Source organism: Rhipicephalus sanguineus, chromosome 6, assembly GCF_013339695.2.
Source record: "Rhipicephalus sanguineus isolate Rsan-2018 chromosome 6, BIME_Rsan_1.4, whole genome shotgun sequence".
NCBI lineage: Eukaryota > Metazoa > Arthropoda > Arachnida > Ixodida > Ixodidae > Rhipicephalus > Rhipicephalus sanguineus.
Window position 1 is genome coordinate 73,404,739 of NC_051181.1, and position 21,199 is coordinate 73,425,937.

The 21,199-nt window shown below is 43.9% G+C and overlaps 2 protein-coding genes across 5 annotated transcripts in view; one reads left to right on the plus strand and one right to left on the minus strand.

Annotated features, from left to right (window-relative positions):
* LOC119395883 (troponin I) overlaps window positions 1-7,142 on the plus strand; it is a 31,795-nt gene extending 24,653 nt beyond the window's left edge. For 3 of the 4 annotated variants that reach the window (XM_049416804.1, XM_049416805.1, XM_037662890.2), the window contains 2 exons: window positions 3,729-3,866; window positions 6,827-7,142. In XM_049416804.1, coding sequence (XP_049272761.1) covers window positions 3,729-3,866; window positions 6,827-6,874 — 186 coding nt within the window. In that variant the 3' untranslated portion in view covers window positions 6,875-7,142. The remainder of the gene's footprint in view (window positions 1-3,728; window positions 3,867-6,826) is intronic. The other variant, XM_037662892.2, reaches the window with a different exon arrangement.
* Window positions 7,143-13,299: 6,157 nt separating this feature from the next.
* The window catches only part of LOC119395884 (protein MMS22-like), a 123,499-nt gene continuing 115,599 nt past the window's right edge, over window positions 13,300-21,199 (minus strand). The window contains exons 30-33 of the mRNA XM_037662893.2: window positions 19,114-19,175; window positions 17,166-17,284; window positions 16,700-16,790; window positions 13,300-14,689 (exon numbers count right to left, since the gene is read on the minus strand). Coding sequence (XP_037518821.1) covers window positions 16,771-16,790; window positions 17,166-17,284; window positions 19,114-19,175 — 201 coding nt within the window. The 3' untranslated portion in view covers window positions 13,300-14,689; window positions 16,700-16,770. The remainder of the gene's footprint in view (window positions 14,690-16,699; window positions 16,791-17,165; window positions 17,285-19,113; window positions 19,176-21,199) is intronic.

Consider the following 21,199-nt stretch of genomic DNA (forward strand, 5'->3'; position numbering starts at 1 on the left):
AAACATGCGCTCGCTTTTGTACCAGGATATCGGTGTAAGTTTTAACGAAAGACCTACTGTAACGACGTTACCGTTAGTTTTAGCCATCCCACCCTAGCCAAGTTGCACCATCGGCCTTTGTCGCATTTTAGATATTCGTCCTGTCGAATTATTCGAAACTTAGAATATACTAGCTATTCAAAAGTCGAATCGAATTATTCGGTTAGGTATTATTCGATTCAAATTCGAAACTCAAATATTCGCACACCCCTAATATTCTTATCTGGTGCATCTTGTAGCCAAGGCACTGTTTTCCACTTGCTTAATTGCTGTGAACCTAACTAACATGAACAGTATTCTATTCCAAGCAGTCCAACTTAAATGAACTTTTCTAGGACTTAACCTACCAGCAGACTTGAAATAATGTTTTCAGTGTAAGCTCAATATTATCCTGTTTGTCACTGTGAGCGAACTGATCCTGCCATCTTTTTGCTTATTGAACAAAGTCCAGGAAACCTGACTGCATTTTTCATGCGCATATAAAGTCACTACTCAACGATCGGCAGTGCATATTGTTGTTGGTGTTGAAGAGTTAGAGACATAATTAGAAATAGTACCTAGCATCCACGTGTTTGTGAATGCTTGGTAAAAAGGTTGGGAGGTAGGCGATGCTGAAGCTGTAATACTCTCCTGAATTTTTAAAGTGACTATTATTAGTGCTTTTTGCCAGCTTTCGTGCATCATAACTGATACACATGGCGAATTCACCTGGTAGATTGCTAACCTGACTGAACCTAATCTTAAACTATAAGCAGGCACAAAAAGCTGTTTCGCCTTTCTGTAAGAAGCGATGTAGTGGCTGCTCCTGAGTTTTATGCCGTACAGAGAAATAAAAATGATGTATGTTGCAGTTTTGTTGTGCACATCGCAAAAAAAAGAGATGAGCACCACACATCGCACGCAAAGAATAGGTGGTCTCCTTGTGTACGTCAGCGGACTTGCCGTTTTTCCTGACCAGATTCAGTCATTTCACACCTTCATTCCAATTTCGTCACGGGAAGTTCTGGTCTGACGTAACAGAGTGGTGGCGTTTCCTGCGCGCTAAGGGCAGTCAGTTTCAATATTGTTCTTAAAATTCAGTAATCTCAAATTACGTGCAACTTTCCCTATTTCTAAAAAATGGGTATTAATTGTGACGTCCTACAAATTTCCCATATAATTAACTGTCCTAAAGTAAATAACTACTATAAAGTTAATTAACAAGTTTTGTTAATTATTCATTTCCATGTCACTTTAGCTGTGGCACAGTGTCGCTGCCTCAAAATAGAGTTCTCGTGCAAAAATGACTGGAGCCTAACTGTCATAGGATTTTTATAAAAAACCTGTGTTCTCTAAAAAAAGAATGTGCTGTATATATTCAGGGAAGCTGTGACACCAACAGTGGCACACACACACACACACACACACACACTGCATTCTGAATGCATAGCAGGGCCCCTTTATAGGGAGTGACAACCAAATTTCATGATAAGCATTTTCTATAGTGCAAAAGAAAGCTTACCAGTCAGTGTCTAATCATGGAGTGGTAAGGCAGAAAATGCTGTGCAACACTTTCAACATTTTTTTATCTGCATCACTGACACAGCCGTACACGCAGCTCTTGCTGCAAACAATGGTGGGTGAGCTCGGTAGCGGCTCACGTTCCTGCGCTGCGTCTGGTTGCTCAAGCATGCATGCTGCGCACATTTAACATGTGTGTCAATTTCTTTTGCACTGGAGTAAGCATGGAATAAAGCGGGGATAAAGCATGTGTTTTGGTGCGTCCAAACAGCGAACTACATAAAAACACGAATCCAAATGACTCCTTCACTCAGTACCAAGGCTTGTCGTCAGTAGATGCGACAAGCTAGCTTTTGTGACTTTTAAATGTAGTTTAAAGGGACACTAAAGTGAAACAATGAATGGGTTCGGATTGATGAATTGTACTCTGAAAACTCTTAAGGACATTAATTTCATTGTTATATGTCTATTAAGGTGGTAGGCCACTCAAAAAAAAATTTTTTTTTCAGGAGCAGCCAGCGTTGAAATAACTTTTTCTTCAAAACAAGCATGTCTTATTTAACTTATCCAGCCATTTATGATGCAAAATATTGATTATTTATTTTTTGGGAGATGATCTTTGTCAAAAATTGCCTTAAAAGTGGTAGTCACGCCAGCAGTGATAAGTGACTAATGGGTGGCTTAATTCAGTAAACCTTTGGTATTTGTGTAACTAAAGGTTGGAGCTGTGCAATGAACTAGGATAAATATTATGCAGCAAATATCAAGGAAGTAATGTTAAAAAACCAAAAAAGATGGGAAAAAAGAGCCAGTTTAGACAGAACCTTTTTGCAAAATTGGCTGTGAATTTAAAAATATTCCATCAATTTCATTTATTCTAGTTCATTGCACAGATATATACGTTGTAAACTATTATACAAAATTTCAGTTCGAAGTACACACTGAGAAAAAAGTTATGAATGTTGGCGTCACATGACTTGGAGCAAATTCTTATTTTGAGAAAAACGCAAAGAAACATTTCTGAGCTTGCAAGAGGCGTGCGTCCCCCTGCGGCCGTTTTTAGAGATTTAATAACAATTAGAAACACAAAGTTATATTTATTGACATCCTCTTATGTAACAGTCACATTAAAAATTATGAAGTATTTCGAATATCATTAATATACACGAAACAACACTTACTTTCGAAAAAAACACAATATGATTTCGGTTTCGCTATACAAGCATGGGCTATGTGAAACTTGGTGTAACTTGCAAACTAATGACGATATGAGGATACTTTTTGTTGCAACATATTTTTGAATGGTTGGGCATTCAAAAAACACAAAAAACTAAAAATCGATCTCGTGAAAAAAATTCGATTTTTCAAGGTGGCCTACCACCTTAACCCTTTGTGGTGAATGCAACATGGCCGCAGCGGTTCATGGTCGAGCACTGCTGGACAAGTTCTTTCGCGGTTGATTCACGCGCGTTTTCTCAGATTATGCGCCATCTGTAAAAGAGTAAGTAAACTTCTTTTACTGGAACTTTGAGCCTTTTACTTTCGGACTAGAACGTACAACCCTGGGAAAAGGTTTCGGACCGCAAAAGGCTAATAGAGGAGAAAATCAAAGTCAATGTCTCGCTTTTAAATTTTGTGCGGAAATCTCCGCACATAATGTCACGGATTTCAAAGTGTATTTTTCGTATTTTGGCGACACTGGCGCAACGAAATTTCCCAGAACTTGGTATGTCAAGTCTCTGGTCTCCCCAGAGGACAATGTAATTCATTTTTACTGATTAGAAACGGCGTACACCCTAGTAGACGGCGTCGAAATCTATGTCGCCATGTCGATTGGTGTGGGAACTGTAATGTGGCGTTGCCACCCGCATTTTCTTTTTGCGCATTTTCTCTCTTAATGAGCGTCTTCTCACGGAAAGCATGGTGGTTTTGGTAATGTGAAAGAGTAACTTACCAATACGAGAAAAACTGTCTTTAGTTTCCCTTTACAGGTCCTATTCAAGTCACGAAAAGTATGCTTGATTCCGTCGCTGTAATTCACAGCCTTTCCGCTTCCACCAATGTTTTGTGGCACATTTTGGCTGGTTGTTTAAGGTTTCCTATGTGTCCTGGCACAACTCCTCACAGCCCCTCAGCTAGCAAGCGAGTTTTGTGAAGAGGTACTTCTTGTCTCTTTGCGGGCTATGCAGTGCAAGAAGAGCGTCTACAGAATACCTGTTGCGAGCCGTCCACTGGAGACGGGGAGTCGACATGTCAGGACAGCCACGGAAAGCACCCAGACTGCCACGAAGATGACACATAGCATGATTACGCAGACAAAACCAAAGGTTGGTACACAGGGCTGCCATGTTTACAAAAAATGCCTCTTTTTTGTTTTGTTTTTACTACACATGTTGAAAAAGATTGTAGGATATGGCACAGCTTTAACTGATACAGCAAAATTACAGTCATTGAACATAGAATGCTCAGAGGCACATACATGTGATAATGTTTAAAGGGGTCATGAACCACTTTTCCAAGTAATGATCTAATGGCCTCAGTATCGGAGTGTACTGCCTCCCGAATCGATTGCCGCAAAAATTTCTCGAATCCGTCAAGAATCAGCGGAGTTACGGGGGTTTGGCGCACGCTCCCAGCGCTTTCTCTCTTTTCTCGTGCCGACAAGCGCACTGGAAGCTAGACAGGGAGGGATGGCATGGGGGAAAGAAGTTACGCCAGCGCGCGTCATGAAACGCGATCGCTCTCCCGCTGTGATTCGCTTGCGCGAGTGCGGCTACCGTGTACTGAGGAGTGCGGCGCCGGCAAGTGGCGGCACTCCGCGGCAAGAAGCGCATCTGATCCGAACGCCGCTCTCGATTTACGTCGGCTATCGGCCAATAAGCATGCTATGTCTTTGCGACGTACAGCGGACAGACGCCCCGCCCACCGACGAGAGTGAGAACCGGCCTCTGTTTGAAAAGAGGGTGCCTGGGGAAACGGCAACTGCGCGCTCCGCTTGTGGCCATTACGCGGCGCGCACGAATGTAATATTTGGCAGAGCAGTTCATAGCCGTGTCAGCTTTCCGCAGGATGTGTTTTTTCAATCAGCCCAAGGGGTGCTTCATGACCCCTTTAAATGTATAATTTGGGAAGTAACAAAAATTCCCCAAATCAGTTATTTTATAGCAGTTTATAAATTTCAGTCGGTGAAAGTGCAAGGCACACCAACTTGGACCAAACTCTGATGATGGTACCTGTTTCGAGTATGCACCTGTAAAATTACGCTAGTATTTCATTTAGTACCTTTTAAATGTAATGCCAATGCATTTTGTTGCCTACTTTCAAATTATTATATCTCAATACTAGTGTTCTATACTAACCCCTAATTCCAAATAGATATGCCTTGTGAACTCTTCAGCTGCTACTTGTGAATTGCAATGTGTGCAAGAAAGTAATAACTTAAGCATCTAACAAAAGAAATATTCTAACATTTGTTAATTGTGCATTCTAACTTGTACACATAAGGTGCATCTGAGCTGAAGGTCCAGAGTCATGCTATCTGCTATAGGCAGGTTATAAACATTCTTTATAGGCTCAAAAACAAAACATATACTGTTATAATGCAAAGAATCGATTTTATTTCATTTTACAGTATAAATTGACTCTGTCTACCACTTATACTGGGGTGGTGGAACAGCTGCGCCATTCGCGCCATTGTGTGCCAAACTTGTTTTCCTGTACCATCCTGTGCCGAACCACTCCTCTAGCGCCAAACTTGTCAGCACCATAGTGTGCCGCTGCACCCAAATTTAGCCGCAAGGTGCGACATTCATCAAACCCAGTACCCGAAAATTCGACTGAAATGTTGTGTTTTCGGTTTCATCCAGGCTGTGATCAGCCATGGAGGTTGGCTCAGCAGGTGCTAAGGGCCACGAAAGAAAATAAAAAGAAAGAAAAAGGTGGAGCGGGCGTTATTTGACTAGTCTCGGCAAGGGAACCTTTTTTCGCTCTTCCCCTTCCACTCTTCGGGCCTTTCTTCTTTCCTCCATGCTCCCGACCATCGGCCATGTATGCAGTGCCTCTTGGGTGGGATATTTTTTTTTTTTTCAAGATCTTGTGATGCCCTCTTCCACGGCGCTACGCGCTGCTTTGGAGTTCTTGGTGCGGCATTTTCCCGGACTTGTTTCGTTTGCCGGCGCTGGCCGCTGTGCCACAACTAATCGAGAATGAGCGAAAGTAACTAAAATGTTTTTGTGGCTCATCGTAGACGATTTTTGTTTGAAAGTTTTTAGTTTATGGGAGGTGAAAAACGATCCTAGCTTTGCAAAGGCCCACAGCTTTCCATATCTATGTCTATGAGCGAAGCATTTTGGACATTTCGCCTGCATTTGTTAATTCGGTTTGCTTTTGTAGTGAGATGATTGCGCATTTTTGCTTATGGTCTTTGGTGTTATCTTTTCTTATCTGGAGATGGTTTGACTAGTTATGCCTTTCAACACGCACTAGTTACATCGTCTACATAACCAGTGTGTAACTGGGTGCGTGCATCGGCTCTTGGAACCCTGTGACTGGCAAACACAAAGCTGTTTAGCTGTGCACGCACTGAAACCACTGTTTGATTAAAAAAAATGCACCCAAACACCTCCCTTGTTTTACTGGAAGAAAACTTCTAGGATACGAGCATATTTCCCAAGGCATTGTACTACCCAGCACGAATGTGGCCATTGGGAGACGTGACTGTATAAAACAGAACAAGAAAGACAACATGAGTATGTGTACAATACATAGCTAAGTAAAGGTATTGTACAATTTAGCTTAGGGTTTGCTAAATGCAGCATTGGACAAATGCTGCTTCGCAAGAGCTGCGAAACGGTGTTACACCTGCTCTGAACGGAGCTTCCGGCTACTCCAAACTTGCTTGAATAGGACTTTCTGGATGCTCTTAGCATGCTACAAAAGGCACTTTTGCCTCCAAACCCACGTACTCTGTTCCACCACTGCTTATAAGATGAGCATCTTATAATGCTTTCGTAAATGCATATAAGATGAGCATCTTATATGCTTTTGTAAATGTGTATCAAGAGGTCAAGGTCTGTAACTGCCAATGCTACATACTTAAGTGCAAGCATGTTTCTTGTCAGATTGAATGAACTTTTTCTTTTTGGATTGATTTGAGCTTCTAAGTGCTACTGGAATTTAAAATTTAAAAGCATAGCCTCCGTGAAGACATTTGTATGAGAGAAGCCACACCATGTCATTCTGTCTTGATGCACTCAGTTGTGTTTTCTGTGCGACTCTCTTCCTTCAGAAATTAAGGAGCCGAGGTACAAACACGAGTTCTAGGAAGCTGTCTTGAGGAGGCAAGTAAAAATAAAAAAGCAGAAAGGAATTGTCCACCTGATCATGAGGTGATGAGACCTCGTATCGACCAGTTTGAAGCAAGCCACCATCAAGCAGGCACCTGTTCATGTGGGTGACATTTTTCCTAGCGACAACTACCTACGTGGCGCAAGCTGTCATCTGGTGACACCCAACACTGCCATCAAGAAGTTTGTGCACGGAGAGTGCATGAGAGGGAGCTTCAACCATACGATCTTTGCAAATGCAATAAAGGAGTATTGAACTGATTTTGTCTCTTTCTTTAATTATGTTTCGCGGCATTGTGGATTTCCCCTGGATAGGTGTAATCACAGAATAGCACCCCTGCTGCTGCAGTGAAACCACCTTTACAGGTGGTTTCACTGCAACAGGGGGGTGCTATATCCTGTTACATGTCTTATATACGCCTCTTCGTTCATTTTGCGTACTTCGAAATTTCGAATTATTTAAATTTGTGTTGAAGCGAATTCGAATAGTGTAATATTCGTTCGACTATTTGAAGTGCTCGGATTTTCACACATGCCTAGTTGTGAGCGAAAAATCCTGATGGGGGCAAAAAAACGCCAGGCCTGCACAGAACACGCAGCACGGTCGCAGCGAAAGCTGGAAGAGTGGCCTTTCTAGAGCTTGTTGTAAACTCTCTTAGGGCAACCAATACCAGTACACTTGGAAGGTACCCGCTACGCCATAAATTATAATTTTTGTGAAGTAAAGAAGCACCCACTACACCATTATTCGCCATTCTGTAGAGAAGCAACATACCTGCTACACATCTGTAAGGCATTATGTGTACTTTAACACTGTGGTTGGTGACGAAGAATTATGGCTGAGCTTCTTGTAGTGGGTGGGAAGCTTGTAGTGGGTGGGAAGTGTGTGGTTTAAAGCTTTAAACCACACACTCATTGCGCAATTCACATTGTGTGACGCTCGTTTGTTATTTTACTCTTCTACCACGCTATGTTACATATGTAAACGTGATTCCTTGACCGACAGGCAAATGTATAGGTTATTTTTTGCAAAGGAGGTTCAATCACCGGCATGTGGCTCTGTGGTAGAATACTCGACTGCCACACAGGTGGCCTGGGTTCAAATCCCATCCGATCCTGGATATTTTTTTCTCCTTTTGCGCGATAGTGGTTACAGACACTGGTGGCGGCGACGGACAACTACAGCACCAAAAACGGCTGTTGTTGTGATCTCATAACAGCTTTCGCTGTAATAATAAGAATCGGGGTCTCATACCAGATATTCTGTGATGTGCAGTCAGGTTCCCTATACCGCAGACCTATGCCAGTGCTTAAAATTGCTTAGAAAAAATTGAAAGTAGAATCACACAAAGCATTGTGCCTTGTGAATTGCATAACGACTTAATGAGTGAGTGTTTTAAAGCTGTCCACACATTACAAAGGGCTCTGGCATAACTCATCATGTTCATCGGCCAAAGCGTCAAAAAAGTGGGCAGCTATGTAGGAGTGCCTCACAGACACGTGTGGGTACCTCGCAACTGTACCTGCAGTAGGTGCCCTAGGAAGGTTTACAACAATCCAATTGGACATTACATGCGTATTCACTGCATGTAATGTTTTGTGCTTAACCGATCTTTTCACGCTGCACTTGAGAAAACCTCATTTTCCACCTTTTCTTTCACTGTACAGCCACGGCCGCTACATAAAAAACAGGTGCGGCCTGCTGCGTGACGCCGAAACAGCGTCTGGGGCCTAATTCACCTCGCGCCTGCTCTGGCGCCACCACACCGGTACAGCTATTCACAGAGAAGCACCTCGACAGTCGCATTTGTATGCATGACGCTTACTCGAATCAGGCTGTAGATAACGTGTTTTATAGTTGCACATTACAGGTTGAATATTGGAGTCGTTATTAGAAGTGCCGATTACCCCACATATGTGAACAGTTTGCCCTAGGAGTACCAATGTTTTGTAGAGTAGGCCTCAATACTGTCCATGAATGCTGCCCGTTTGACTCACTTGAAATGAAAAGTATCACTGAATCACTGATCCCGTTAATGGGCAGGCGGTCGCCGGGCAGATTCCAAGGGCCGACATATCAGCCCACCAAAACGCACCACGTTAAGCGTGCACAGTTTAAATGTAGGTCCTTTTAGTTTTAGTAACGAACGCCGGTTGTGGTCCGAAGACCAAGATAGAGCCAAGAGTTGATAACAGAAACAAAATGTATTCTCAGTTAAGGCAGTACAAGCATCACACAAACTTGCACGCTCGGCAGGTATCAATTACAACTCACATCACTTAGATGGTGTTTAAAACAACGGGAACAAACTTACCGTGCTACAAATGCACTCTCATCCATTCAAAACTATCCAAGAACACTTAAGGCCTTGAATATTCACCAAACGTGTGCAGCCCACAATTCTTCGAACGTTTCTGGAATATTTCTCTTCCAGGAAACACTCAAACGAACTCCAGCTCTGGTCACCGTCATTCGACGACTCTCTTCTAAACAGTGCTCCCACGGCGTCATCACTCGATTCTTCAAGATCAACTGACCGCAGTACACGACTTACACGAACAACATAACTTCTTCGCCGACTTCACCACCCTGTCCTACCATCCGTCGTCTCTCGTTTGGATCCTTCCCGGTTTCGCGAACATAGCACTTAGTACAGCGACAGCTAGAGGAAAGGGATTCGTCTCGCCGGTTCGTCTGCGTATACGGTTGGTTCCACTTTGGTCTCTCGAATTCTCCCGATCTGCGCGGGTGTTAGGCTGTCGTGACGGCGTCTTCGGTGGAGAGGGTAACGGCACACCCTGGGTGCCTTATGATGCTAGTTTTTTTTGTTGTTTTGTTTTTTTCGTTGCGCGGGCCCAGTGGGGGGAAGATGTTCTCTGGGGGAACGGTCGGCGCAGTGACTTGACGCTGTCATTTGGATGCGGCGGTGCGCGCCTGTTTTAGCGCTCGTTTGTGACAAAAAGAAGTGCTCTATTACGGATATTTCGCTTCCCAACATTGTCGATCGCACGGGAATACGTGGTACTTCACAGTAGCGTCTTTTCACGCGTTCGAGTTGCACAGCGGCACACAACAGCTTCGAGGCATCACACCGCTAGAAAAAAAAACGTCTGCCACACACGTGCGCAAAACCGTACTCAGGCGCATGAAACGTGATGCAAGCTGCCCACACACGCGGTCACACACAAGAAAGCACACGAAAAAGCACACGGACACGCATAAATCCTGAGGCGACCACATAGTAACACGAACCGGCGTCTGCCTTGAGTACTCAAACCTCGTTATAACGAACACGGATATAACGAATTATCGGTTATAACGAAGTAAATGAGGAATAGTCTTGTAATAGCTACAGTGTTACAAATAAACGTTTATAACGAATTTTCGGATATAATGAAGTTATTTTCGTGGCTGATGCGACTTTGTTATAATGAGGTTTGAGTGTATTGTACTAGTGGCGCTCTCACCCAAAACAGCTGCCGCAACTGTCAACTCAGCCGACCCGCGCTCGCCCATTGACGGCGACGCGACGCAGCAGGCCGCACCTGTTTTTTTATGTAGTGGCCGTGGTACAGCGTAAAACAAGGCAGCAGCCACTGCAGCACTACTACTCGCTGACAAGCGAAAGAGTTCTCTGCGCTTAATCACAGTTTAAGAAACAGATAAGCACTGCAAACCAAACGCAAAGAATAAGCAGTCCGATTTAGTATTTGGGACTTGCCATTTTTCCCGACGAGATTCTGCTCTGACGTGCCATTTTTCAAAGTTCGTCACATGAACTTCCGGTGTGACTTAACACAGCTGGTGCATTTCCTGTGCGCTTCGTTTCGATATCGCCTGGATTGGGGCCTTCAGCTTCAGTGATTAATATCTCATATTACTTGTGCTTTTTGGGAGTTTTAAAAAATTGGCATGCCAAAATCTGTCACATCCTACAACGTTTTCATATAAACAACTGCCCTCGAGTTAATAATTAATGAGATTTTGTTATTACTCATTTCAATGTAACTTTAGGTTCGGCAAATTTCTTCCACTGCGGCATAGAGTTCGTTTGGAAGACGACAGGGGCCTTACTTTCTAGCATTATTATTTAAAAAATCTGTATTGTATATGAAAAAAAAACACTATCTTCACAGCAAAACCAAAAACAGATATCACAGTTTCATGAACAGCATCTATTGGAGCACAGAAATTTGTTCTGAATATTTACAGCTTGTGTAGAATTGTTGCAGTGCTTACAAAGTAAGAAAAAAAAACCTACTTGCCAACTAGCAGTTACGAAGGTGAAAGCTGTATGTTCCTTAACAAACGGGAAAGGCGATCGTCACCAGTTCCGTCAACATAAATGGTACCAAAAATGAAACGACATAATATGAAATTCTGAGATGGGTCATTTGAGACGTGACGTCATCATGACATAGTGTTATAATGCAGCGCATAAATGGGACACAGAAAATAATCACACAAAACCAGTGCCAGTGCAGTGTGGTTCTTTCAGTGTCCCATTTATGCTGTTTTAACGCGATAGCGTTAAAGAGCTCGTTCCGCAGAAATTCCGGTGTCAGTGTCGGCGTCATTGGTTGTGAGCGAAAAGTCATCATCTTGTATGAAATACATAATTAAAAAATTTTAGGTTCGAGTGAAAATCGAACACAGGTCGTCTGCGTGGCAAGCAGGTGTTCTACCACAGAGCCACTCCATTGCTTGGAACTGCACTGAAATTAACTTTCATGCTTCACAAACATACGCGTTCTGTGTACAGGTGTCACAGTACGAGATGTAATATCGCAGCAAAACGTGTATATTGCTATCGGGCGTCACACCATGTGAACTGCATTACGAGTTGGTGGTTTAAAGCCGGCCACCCATTACGAAAGGCACACACATTATTGCGCGTATTCCCTTACGAACACGTAGTGGGTACACCGCAACTTCGAAAAAGTATCACGCGCGTAATTGCGGCTGGTTTAAAGCATGCCACCCATTACAAAGGGCATACACATTAGTGTGCACATTCTCTTACACACACGCTGTGGATACACTGTTGTTATAAAAGTGCTGTTGAAGAGGGCGGAAACCTTTATAATAGGTATGTCGAGTGTGCGAGACCGGGCGACTGAACATAATGACAAGTGAAACAGAGCACGATGAGGATGCGGCCGGATATCGCTATCGCGTTCAACTCTTAAAGGCGAAGCTTAAGCATCCCCCAATTTAAAAAAAGAAAGCAACGTGTACAAAAGAACAAGCCCACGTAATCACCGCTCTGAAGGTCACCATGTCACAGATAGCTGAAATTTGTGACGTTATCATAACACACCACGTAATCACATGACATCGTTGCTTCAAAGGTGGGCCGATCCCAGAGCCAGCGCAACACCAACCCTAGGCCAAAGGGGGGGGGGGGTAAGTATGATTTACTGAAAAAGAGATGCCTTTCGCCTTCAAGTCATGGCCAATGCATAACGAAGGGACCCTGCGAGTTCTTTTTTCAAAGGGGTGTCAATTTTGCTCACTCAAGGTGTGTATTAGGTGCAGTTTATATAATTGTGATGGTTTTTTTTTTCCCAAGATTGGTGATGGATTTCCCTAAGAGGAACTATCTCAGTGTTCAAAGCACTTAAGTGAGAGCGGCATAGTAGTACACATGCATTATATTACTACATGGTCATAACAGCAGGTAGCCAACATATCCAGTCCTGATGTTCTGCGAGTAAATATTTTACGGCATATACGGTTATCTTGTGTCACGCATATCAATGTTTATCCAGTTAAACTAGCGCAATGACACCATGTAATTTATGCCACTCGTGACATACATGCCAGATGCACGTCATGATATGTCATTCGTGTTATGCGATGCATGATTATCACGTGCATTCTGATACCTTGGCTAAAGAAACAATCACAACAGCATCATATAATTTATGCCACTCATGCCATAACATACACAACATGCACACCATTACGTTCATGTCCTGCACATTCTGATAGCATCACAAAAGTAGGCTAGATAAGTACTCTCATAGCTTTGTGTTTAAAGATTGCCCCCCCCCCCCCCCCACACACACACAAAATCCACTTCCATTCTATTTGTTTTACATTGAACTGCAGCATACCTCATCAAATTTGGTGTAGTGGTTGCAAAAAAATACTATTTCTTCAGAGAGTTCCCATATACTCAGATAGGAGCGCCTGAGATAACACTTCCTCTTCTCAAAAGACGAAGGTATGAGTACAACTTTATTTATGTACATTTGCAAGCTTGACACCATGTACCAATGAACACCTGTAGAGTTGCTCACGGAATGAAACACGGCATGAAAACTTTTAGGCACATAACAACCAATATTTATAATTGCTTGAGATAACTTGCTACCTGCCTGTGAATATGACCACTGAAAATCTGGATGCAAGTGTGCAGCAACATTATGCCAATGTGACACAAACTGCAGAAGCTGGAAAGCAAGGTATGAAAATCTGTTTGCCCTAAATTTATGCACCTAGTTCCGTGAGCATTGTACATACACTGCAGCAAGCCTAAATCTGTACAGCAGAGTTCTTGCATCATAGTACTGCACAGTTCTTGAAGTGCCGGCACTCCCAGAATTCAGGAAGATGGACCTGTAGCAACACATCCTCAACATCGAAGAGAACTAAACAGTCCTCGAAATCATGTTCCACGAAGCAAAATGTCTCTTGCTGGTTGACAGGATGATTAGCTATAACGCAGTACTGAAAAATAACATAGAAAGGCAATTTCAAGTTTTGAAGTTTTCCTGCATTTTACGTGTGTAGCTCGGGACAGGATGCAAATGCACGAGTGCACACATATGTCCACTGTGTTTAGAGAAGAACTACTTCACACATTTTTGTATATAGTTTAGGCTTTTGTGAATAGTAAATTTTAGGTTCGAAGCATATAGTGATTTGGTCGAATAATTTCAAATTGCATATATCAAATATTATAAAGAAAAATGAGCGCACTTGTCATGACCCAACTAACCTGCACAATATTTTTTTTAATTGAAACAAGCCATGTGCAAATGTCATTCTTTTTGGTTCAAAGGGAAGTGGAAGCAACTTCGAATAGTAGCAGGATTTGGCTTTCAGTAGAATGCAAGTGATAACCTGTAAAATATGTTACGTTTTGAAATTTACTATACCTAGAGCATATAAGCCAGTGTAACGAGCTTTTAAACTTAACAAATTATCAATCAATGTGAGGCTAATTTGTTCATTTAACCTTAAAGTGAGGCTTTGCGGCAGTGCAGATTTCCCCTGGAAAAGTGTGTTCACGATATAGCACCCCTGCGCTGCAGTGAAACCACCTCTGCAAGGGGTTACATGTGGTTTACATATGTCTGTTATTTAAATTCGTTTCGAAGCGAATTCGAATACTGTAATATTCGTTTAAATATTCGAACTGCTCGAATATTTTCACAAGCCTAATAAAGTTAATCTTCAAGGTGCCTACACAAGGTGTACTAGTGTAAGGAGCTTTCCTACTTCTGTATTGAGCACTGTCACAAATTAAAAAACGTCCACACTGGGCTGGAGATGTTTAAAATGAGAAGTCAAGCAGTTGATTGCGCAGCAACTGAGTAATACATTCACATAAAGATTAAGCTTTCCTTACTAGTTACTACATCGCAAAGAATGAATAAATAATTTTAATGGTTTTTGACATGCTTCCAGAAACTTGTCGCAGCACTTCCTATGACACATAATCATCCTCTTGTGCAATGCTCGGTGTACTCTTTCATTGTTCGCTTTTGCTTCATGTTCTAGCCACTGTGGTGTTCTGCAAAATAAATGCATCAGCTTGGGTCAGTAATCGCAAAAGAGTAAACAATTGGCAAGGCATACACACTCCAGTAACGATACATACATTTACTTTAATAATACGTATGTACAATGAATATAATGGATTGCTCCAACAAGAACACCATATCGAGCGTAACGCACAGCACGCGCGACAAAGGATACAGAACTAGTACAGGGTGTAGTAACAAAACACCCCGACAACATTGCGCGATACGATGTGCCGTGGTTCCCGCATGCCACGCATTAGCTGGCTTCTCTCCCACTCCACCGCTCCGAAGTCAAGGAAAGCATCGAGGTGCGCTCCTTCCCCGCAGTGGCCGTTCGATTTGAAAAATGAGTTCAAAATCTGGCGCCAGCGTTACCGCGACTTTCGTTCTCTTTCAATAAAGGTACTGTTGATTTTCCCTGATGGGAGCACAATTTCCCCGAGTTTTCCCTGAGTATTTCCAGACTACCCAAAATCCCTGAGAATTCCCAGTTTTCCCGGTCGGTAGACACCCTGTGAAATATGTCCTAGCACTTCTGGAACACAAGTGATAAGTACGGAGGATGAGATGCTGGTGTCTGGTGTGAGTGATGTGTTAAGCTAACGGATGTGCGTAATGACACATGTAACATTTTCCAGTGACTGGCTCACCACTGTTCATAGCGAAAGAAGCTTGTCTAATCATCACATATTGCCCGAAGGTTGCGGGATGGAATGCCGGCCGTGGTGGCCGCATTTCGATGGAGGCAAAATGCCAGAAGCCAATGTACTTAGATTTAGGTGCTTGTTAAAGAACACCAGATGGTCAAAATTCCTGGAGCCCTCTACTATGACATCTCTCATAATCATATCATGGTTTTGGGATGTAAAGCCCCAACAATTATATTATTAATCATCACAAAGCACCCAAGCAGTGGAACATATGCGAGCACTGACAATTAGGATGGAATGTTGCGCGAGACATGTATATGTGGCTCACGTCCTCAGCTTTTATTGTGATAGCAATTATACAGGCACTGTTGGCACGTTTTTGATGTTAGCTCCGCTGTGAGGTTCCTTATAGTCCAAATCAATAACATCGCCTCATGCGTTGTATGTTCCATGTGCGAGTGCAGCCAACGAACACTTAGGTATCAAGGAGAGAGGAAATGTGCTGGCCGTCTTTCATTAAGCAAAAGGCCCATGGGGGGGCTGCATGGCTGCAGCAGCAACAAACTTCACATTTTGCTCAGTTGAGTGCAGTCACCCTGCTTTATCCTTACAGGAATCATCAGACGACTCATACCTTTGTACATGCTGTTCTCATGGCTCCGTTTGCAATGAAGTGATAGACAGCACGAAGCTCACTTCGCTCGCTGCAGCGTCCATGTTTCCTTACGCCAGCATTTAGCTGAGTTACGCCAGGTTCGATACTTAAGGAGTTAGCTGCTAGCCTTTTTCGTATAACCTTCCGATTTGTTGCTATCGCATTCACTGCTTCGAACTTGTGGTGAAACTGTGACCTCTTTTTTTTTTTCAGATAACTGCGCTTGCCATTGTCTTTGTGCATTAAGAAGTGTTGCTTCTTTTTCTGGGCACTAGTTTGTCCAACAAAAAACGAAAAAGTTAAGACTCATGACGCACAGCTCTGGCTGGTCCTTCACAGTCACTGCAGTGAAGTGTTCGACTAAATAATAAAACGTAATTATTAAGTTGTTGATAGTTGGGTGGATATGTATTTGTATCAATTGTACAAGTAATGTCTGCTTGGATTAATTGAGCTGAATGACTATCACTGTGTCATATTCACAAATTTTAAGAAATTCTGTATTGGTCAAAAACAACAGGTACAAGAGTGCTTGCTGTGAACGACTGTCGTTTTTCACACACTTTCACTATGTTAGAAAGAACTAATCCTTAACTAGTACTGCCTCAATTAAATGTATTTCAACAGCCATCACAAACCTTGCAGTTGGCAGAGGCACTATGAAGGCATCTTAAGAACTTTCAAATATTACTCACGCTGTCAACAGCCTGCAACAATCCTCAAATGTGAGACTGCCCAACTTGTATTGCAGGTTTGACCAAATGCTTCACCTTGGGACCCCCATTGCTGCGACATGCGAAAGAGAAGCCACAACATTCACACTGTGTTATAATAAGCTCTACCAGAGCACCACCTCACTATAACATTCCTGACTATAAATGTTACCTGCACGATTCCATTGACAGGTTTACATACTTTGCTGTTCAGTCAGTAATGTGACTGAACAGCATATAGTAACCATAACTCATAGCAACCACAACCTCATTATAAGTCTTTGTTGAATTTTAGGTTTGGGTTATGTGCTGCAAAATGCAGTAAATGAGTCATACGGTGCTAATGCACTCGGAGTGGTTTTGATTGACGCACATATAGTGGGCCTAACTGTAAAGAGAAGGTTCTTCTTTAATCATGCTTTTTTTTTTTCACTTAAAGGTGACTCACCCGAAGAAAATGTCATCACGGCGCGTGTCACTTGTAACACAAGCTCGCGGTTTGTTCTGGCATTGCCGCTCAGCATGCTGAGGCTCTTTAGGAGGTCCGGCAATCCTGACTGCAGAACACTGTAACAGAGGAGAACACAGACACTCCGTCTTAATTAAAAAAAATTGTGAGCCATTCCACTCTGCGATGGTGGATGACCAGCGAAGCTGTTTAGCACACAACACGGGGGTGACACAGAATTTTGAACAAATGCTGGAACTCATTTAGTGTCTTGATCAGCGATCATAGCGATGGAAGGTGCGAACACGCATTTGTTGTCTTGATTGGTGGTCACTGATTATCTTGGAGAGAAGAGATGTGACGTCTGAACCAACTTGAGCGGCGGATGTCAGCAGATCTGCGAGCCCCATTGACCATAGAGTTTCCTACAGTACTTATTAGAGGGAACTCTGGTGCTAGTGTCTACGGGAGCTGCAACGCATGACGCTTCAGCCAGCATGGAAATGATGGGTAGTACACGGATTTGTCTAAACTTCGTTCTTTCGGCTCCGTTTGGCTACGCGTCGCCTGCATCTGCTTTGTAGCAAGACGAAGTTCAGCAAAGGCCAGCAGTTTCACTTCACCACTTTATCCGTTTTAGGCTCACCAATTTAAATCTGGTCACAAAGTTCACAACGATCCATTCTTTTATCCAAAAGAAAACCAAAACACAGCAATAAACAAAGCCACAAGTGCGTTCGAAGCCCGCAAGTACGAAGACTAGGCAAATCCGTGTACTACCCATCATTCTCATGGTGACTGAACGATCGCAGCGCCAGAGTCCCCACTAGTTAATTTTAGGAAACTCTATGCCGTCGACCAAGCAACGAAGGCCTGCTGCAGCACCGTACACACAATTATGACAGCCGATTTGTAGGCGCATTGCGTTTTCTCACAGCCTGCTCGTGCCGACAACCGTAACGGCATGGCTGCAGCTGCTCACTAGTGAAATCGTAGTGTGCCACTTTGGCTGGGAGAAGGAGGGTTGCCTCAGAAACCTTCCTCATCGCGCTCCAGCGTGGACGACTAGCGCCATCTTGGGGCGCCTGAGGAGAGTAGATTTTCGGCACACACTACATTTTTTTTTACCCCGATGCCATGAGGCCCTGAATCTCAGCCATAGAGCTTCGCTGTAAAATGACTTCGCACTAAGGGAATGCTAAAGAGTAGGTTTTCACACATGGATCATGTGCCTCCTGCAGTCCAGCTTCTAACAGCACTTGCCACACCATGGCTAGCATAATTTAGCAATAGTGCGAGGGATGGTGCGACTATTCCGGTAATGGTGCCACTCAGATGCGCATGACACTGTTCTTACATGCAAGCGTACATGCCCCATCTGTGAGATCGGCATTGGATTGGATATGCGGATATGTGCAAGATGATGCTTTCAAGTTATTCAGGTGAAAACCGTTGATGCCTCATTAAACGCGAAAATTGACCAGCAGCAGCGGCCGCATCCCACGTCGGCAGAGCCAACACGAGTGATGCGAAAAAATCATCATCACATGATAGTGTCACCATGTGACGTCATCACGACGTCAGAGATCGGAAAAATTTGTGACTACAATATGTGTGATGTAATGCGTCACATAATGACGCATTAGACATCACCCCTTGGTCAAAGGTGGGCCGATCACGGAGGCAATGCGAAATCGGGTGAGGTGCGGGAAGCTTTCTTTGGAGGGGGGTGGGGGCAGATCAGTGGATTGACTGAGAAGAAAAAGAAGAGGACGACGGCTTTCACCTTCGAGTGGTCTTTGGAGAATGCATAAGAGACCCTGTGAGTTTTTTACTTATAGGAAATGTTCCGACTTTTACACATTTTGATTCAGACTGTACTCGTAGATGATAGCACGCACCTTTTGATAAAGGCAGGCTTACACACTGAGAAACACAGAGAACTTACCTTGAGCATTCTTTTTTCAGGGGTGCCAGGTGCTTCAGCAATTCTAGAAGGAACCGAAGAGCCTGCACAAACAGGTTTTTAAAATTAGTGATTAAACACAGAGAGGCACCTTCTACACAGCACGAATTGCTTTGCATGCTGCATCGCACGAAGCCAATGCACCTAGAACACGATCCGAGGAGGTCAAGTGCAATGCGAAACCTTATTATCATTGTCAATGCTTCGTCATTCAGGCAGAATTACCACTTTTTCAATCCATTTCAGTAGCAATGGAATGCAATGCTTGTACAGCTTTATTTAATAAAGCCGTGCAATACAACTGCCCCGGAATATGACGAAATTGAACTGGATTGGGAAATAGTTTGACATATCAATAACTTGAAATATTACATATGCCTACTTGAACCATACCTAAAACCTCTGAATATTTTAACGCGATAGCGTTAAAGATCTCGTTTCGTAGAAATTCCAGTGTCAGCGTCGGCGAGGGTGTCGTTAGTTGTGAGCAAAAAATCATCATCTTGTCCGTGAACGAAAAATCGAGAAATATGCAAATAAAATAAATACGTAATAACAATGTTCGAGCTCGAGTGAGAATCGAACCCAGGCCGTCTGCGTAGCAAGCAGGCGTTCTGCCACAGAGCCACACTATTTCTTGAACGTGCTTCAAAAAAAAACACTAAACGAATGTCATGTAGTGGAAGGGGTCTCTTAACACATGTAATACAGTCAAACCCATTTATAACGAACTCGAAAGTGTCGCGAAAAGTGGTCGTTATTCAGTAGTTCGTTGTATATGAACTCGCCCTTAAAAACGCGCGCTTAGCGGCTAAGTCGTTTTTTTTCCTTTGTGCACTTTTATTAAAGTGCTAACAACCCCTTCGGTTACAAGCTAAGCCTTTTCGCGTCGTGAAGCGTCGCCCGCTGCGTGCTCACGAATGAATTAACCGCCTTTGCAATGAGTTGACACCGTTTCACCGAAGCGCAGTACCGCGACGTGGAGCCGATCTTCCCTGGCTAGTTGCGTGCAGCTCGTCGCCTACTCGGGTCACGGGATCACTGCCGGGCCGCTTGCTGTATGCCGTATGCGCGCGTTTGTACGTTCTTCGTGCTTGCTTCACTCTGGACCGTGCACGGGTGCGGCGACTAGCCTCTTCGTTCAACGCGGCGAAAACAAGCATTTGGAAGCAACGCGCACTCTACGTCTCCGCGATGCTCTCGCGGCCCTGCACGACGATGCGCGGCGCACTTCAGTTGTCACCTAGTCAAACACACAGTATACGCTCTCTGTCAGTGCATCGACGTTTCTCGGTGCCCGCACCGCTCAACAACAGCGAGCTACTTTCGTTTCTACAAAGCGACGCGCACTAAAAGCGGTCTCGCACTATGCGGCGGCGGCGAACTTGCGAACGGCAGCATGCATGGCGCGCTCGTACCGCCGTCAATCCGCAGTGTACGGCGTACGCCACACGCGCAGCCGAGCAGATGTCTACAGATGACTGTGATAAGGTTGTCGGCGCACGTTCATCGACGGCCGCCACCTCGCCTTCGCTCTTTTCTGATGCTTATCCGCGAAGGCATCGCCGCAATCGCGTGGAAGTCGTAATCACCGATCGACCGGTCTCTGCCGTTACCGAAAAGACTGACGACTTTTCGCGGCACATTGTGGCATGGACAAGTTTAGGGATGCAGTGAACCTTTATGCGATGGAAAGTTATCGCGGTTATCACTTCTTGCATTTATGCCTTCTTGTGTTCCAAGGCACTGTTTTGTTCATCGCAGGCGGTCGTAGCTGCAGAGAACGGCGTCAGGAAAGGTTACCGTGCGAAAGCTGACTGCAAGGCTTCGTGCTCCCTACTATTTTTTTTCCCTCACTGCCATTCTACCACTGAAGAAATGCCTGGAAAGTGAGCGACCTCGCTCGCAGCGTCCGAAATCTGCGTGCGGTGCTCGCCGATCTGGGTATCTTAGTCGCCAGTAAACTGGAGCGGGGCACGCGCGAGCGCGCGCCCCTGTCACGGTTTAGAAGGCATGTTTTAACTTTTTTTCGCTTCGTGTGCGCCAGATTTTTACCGTGACTGTGTCT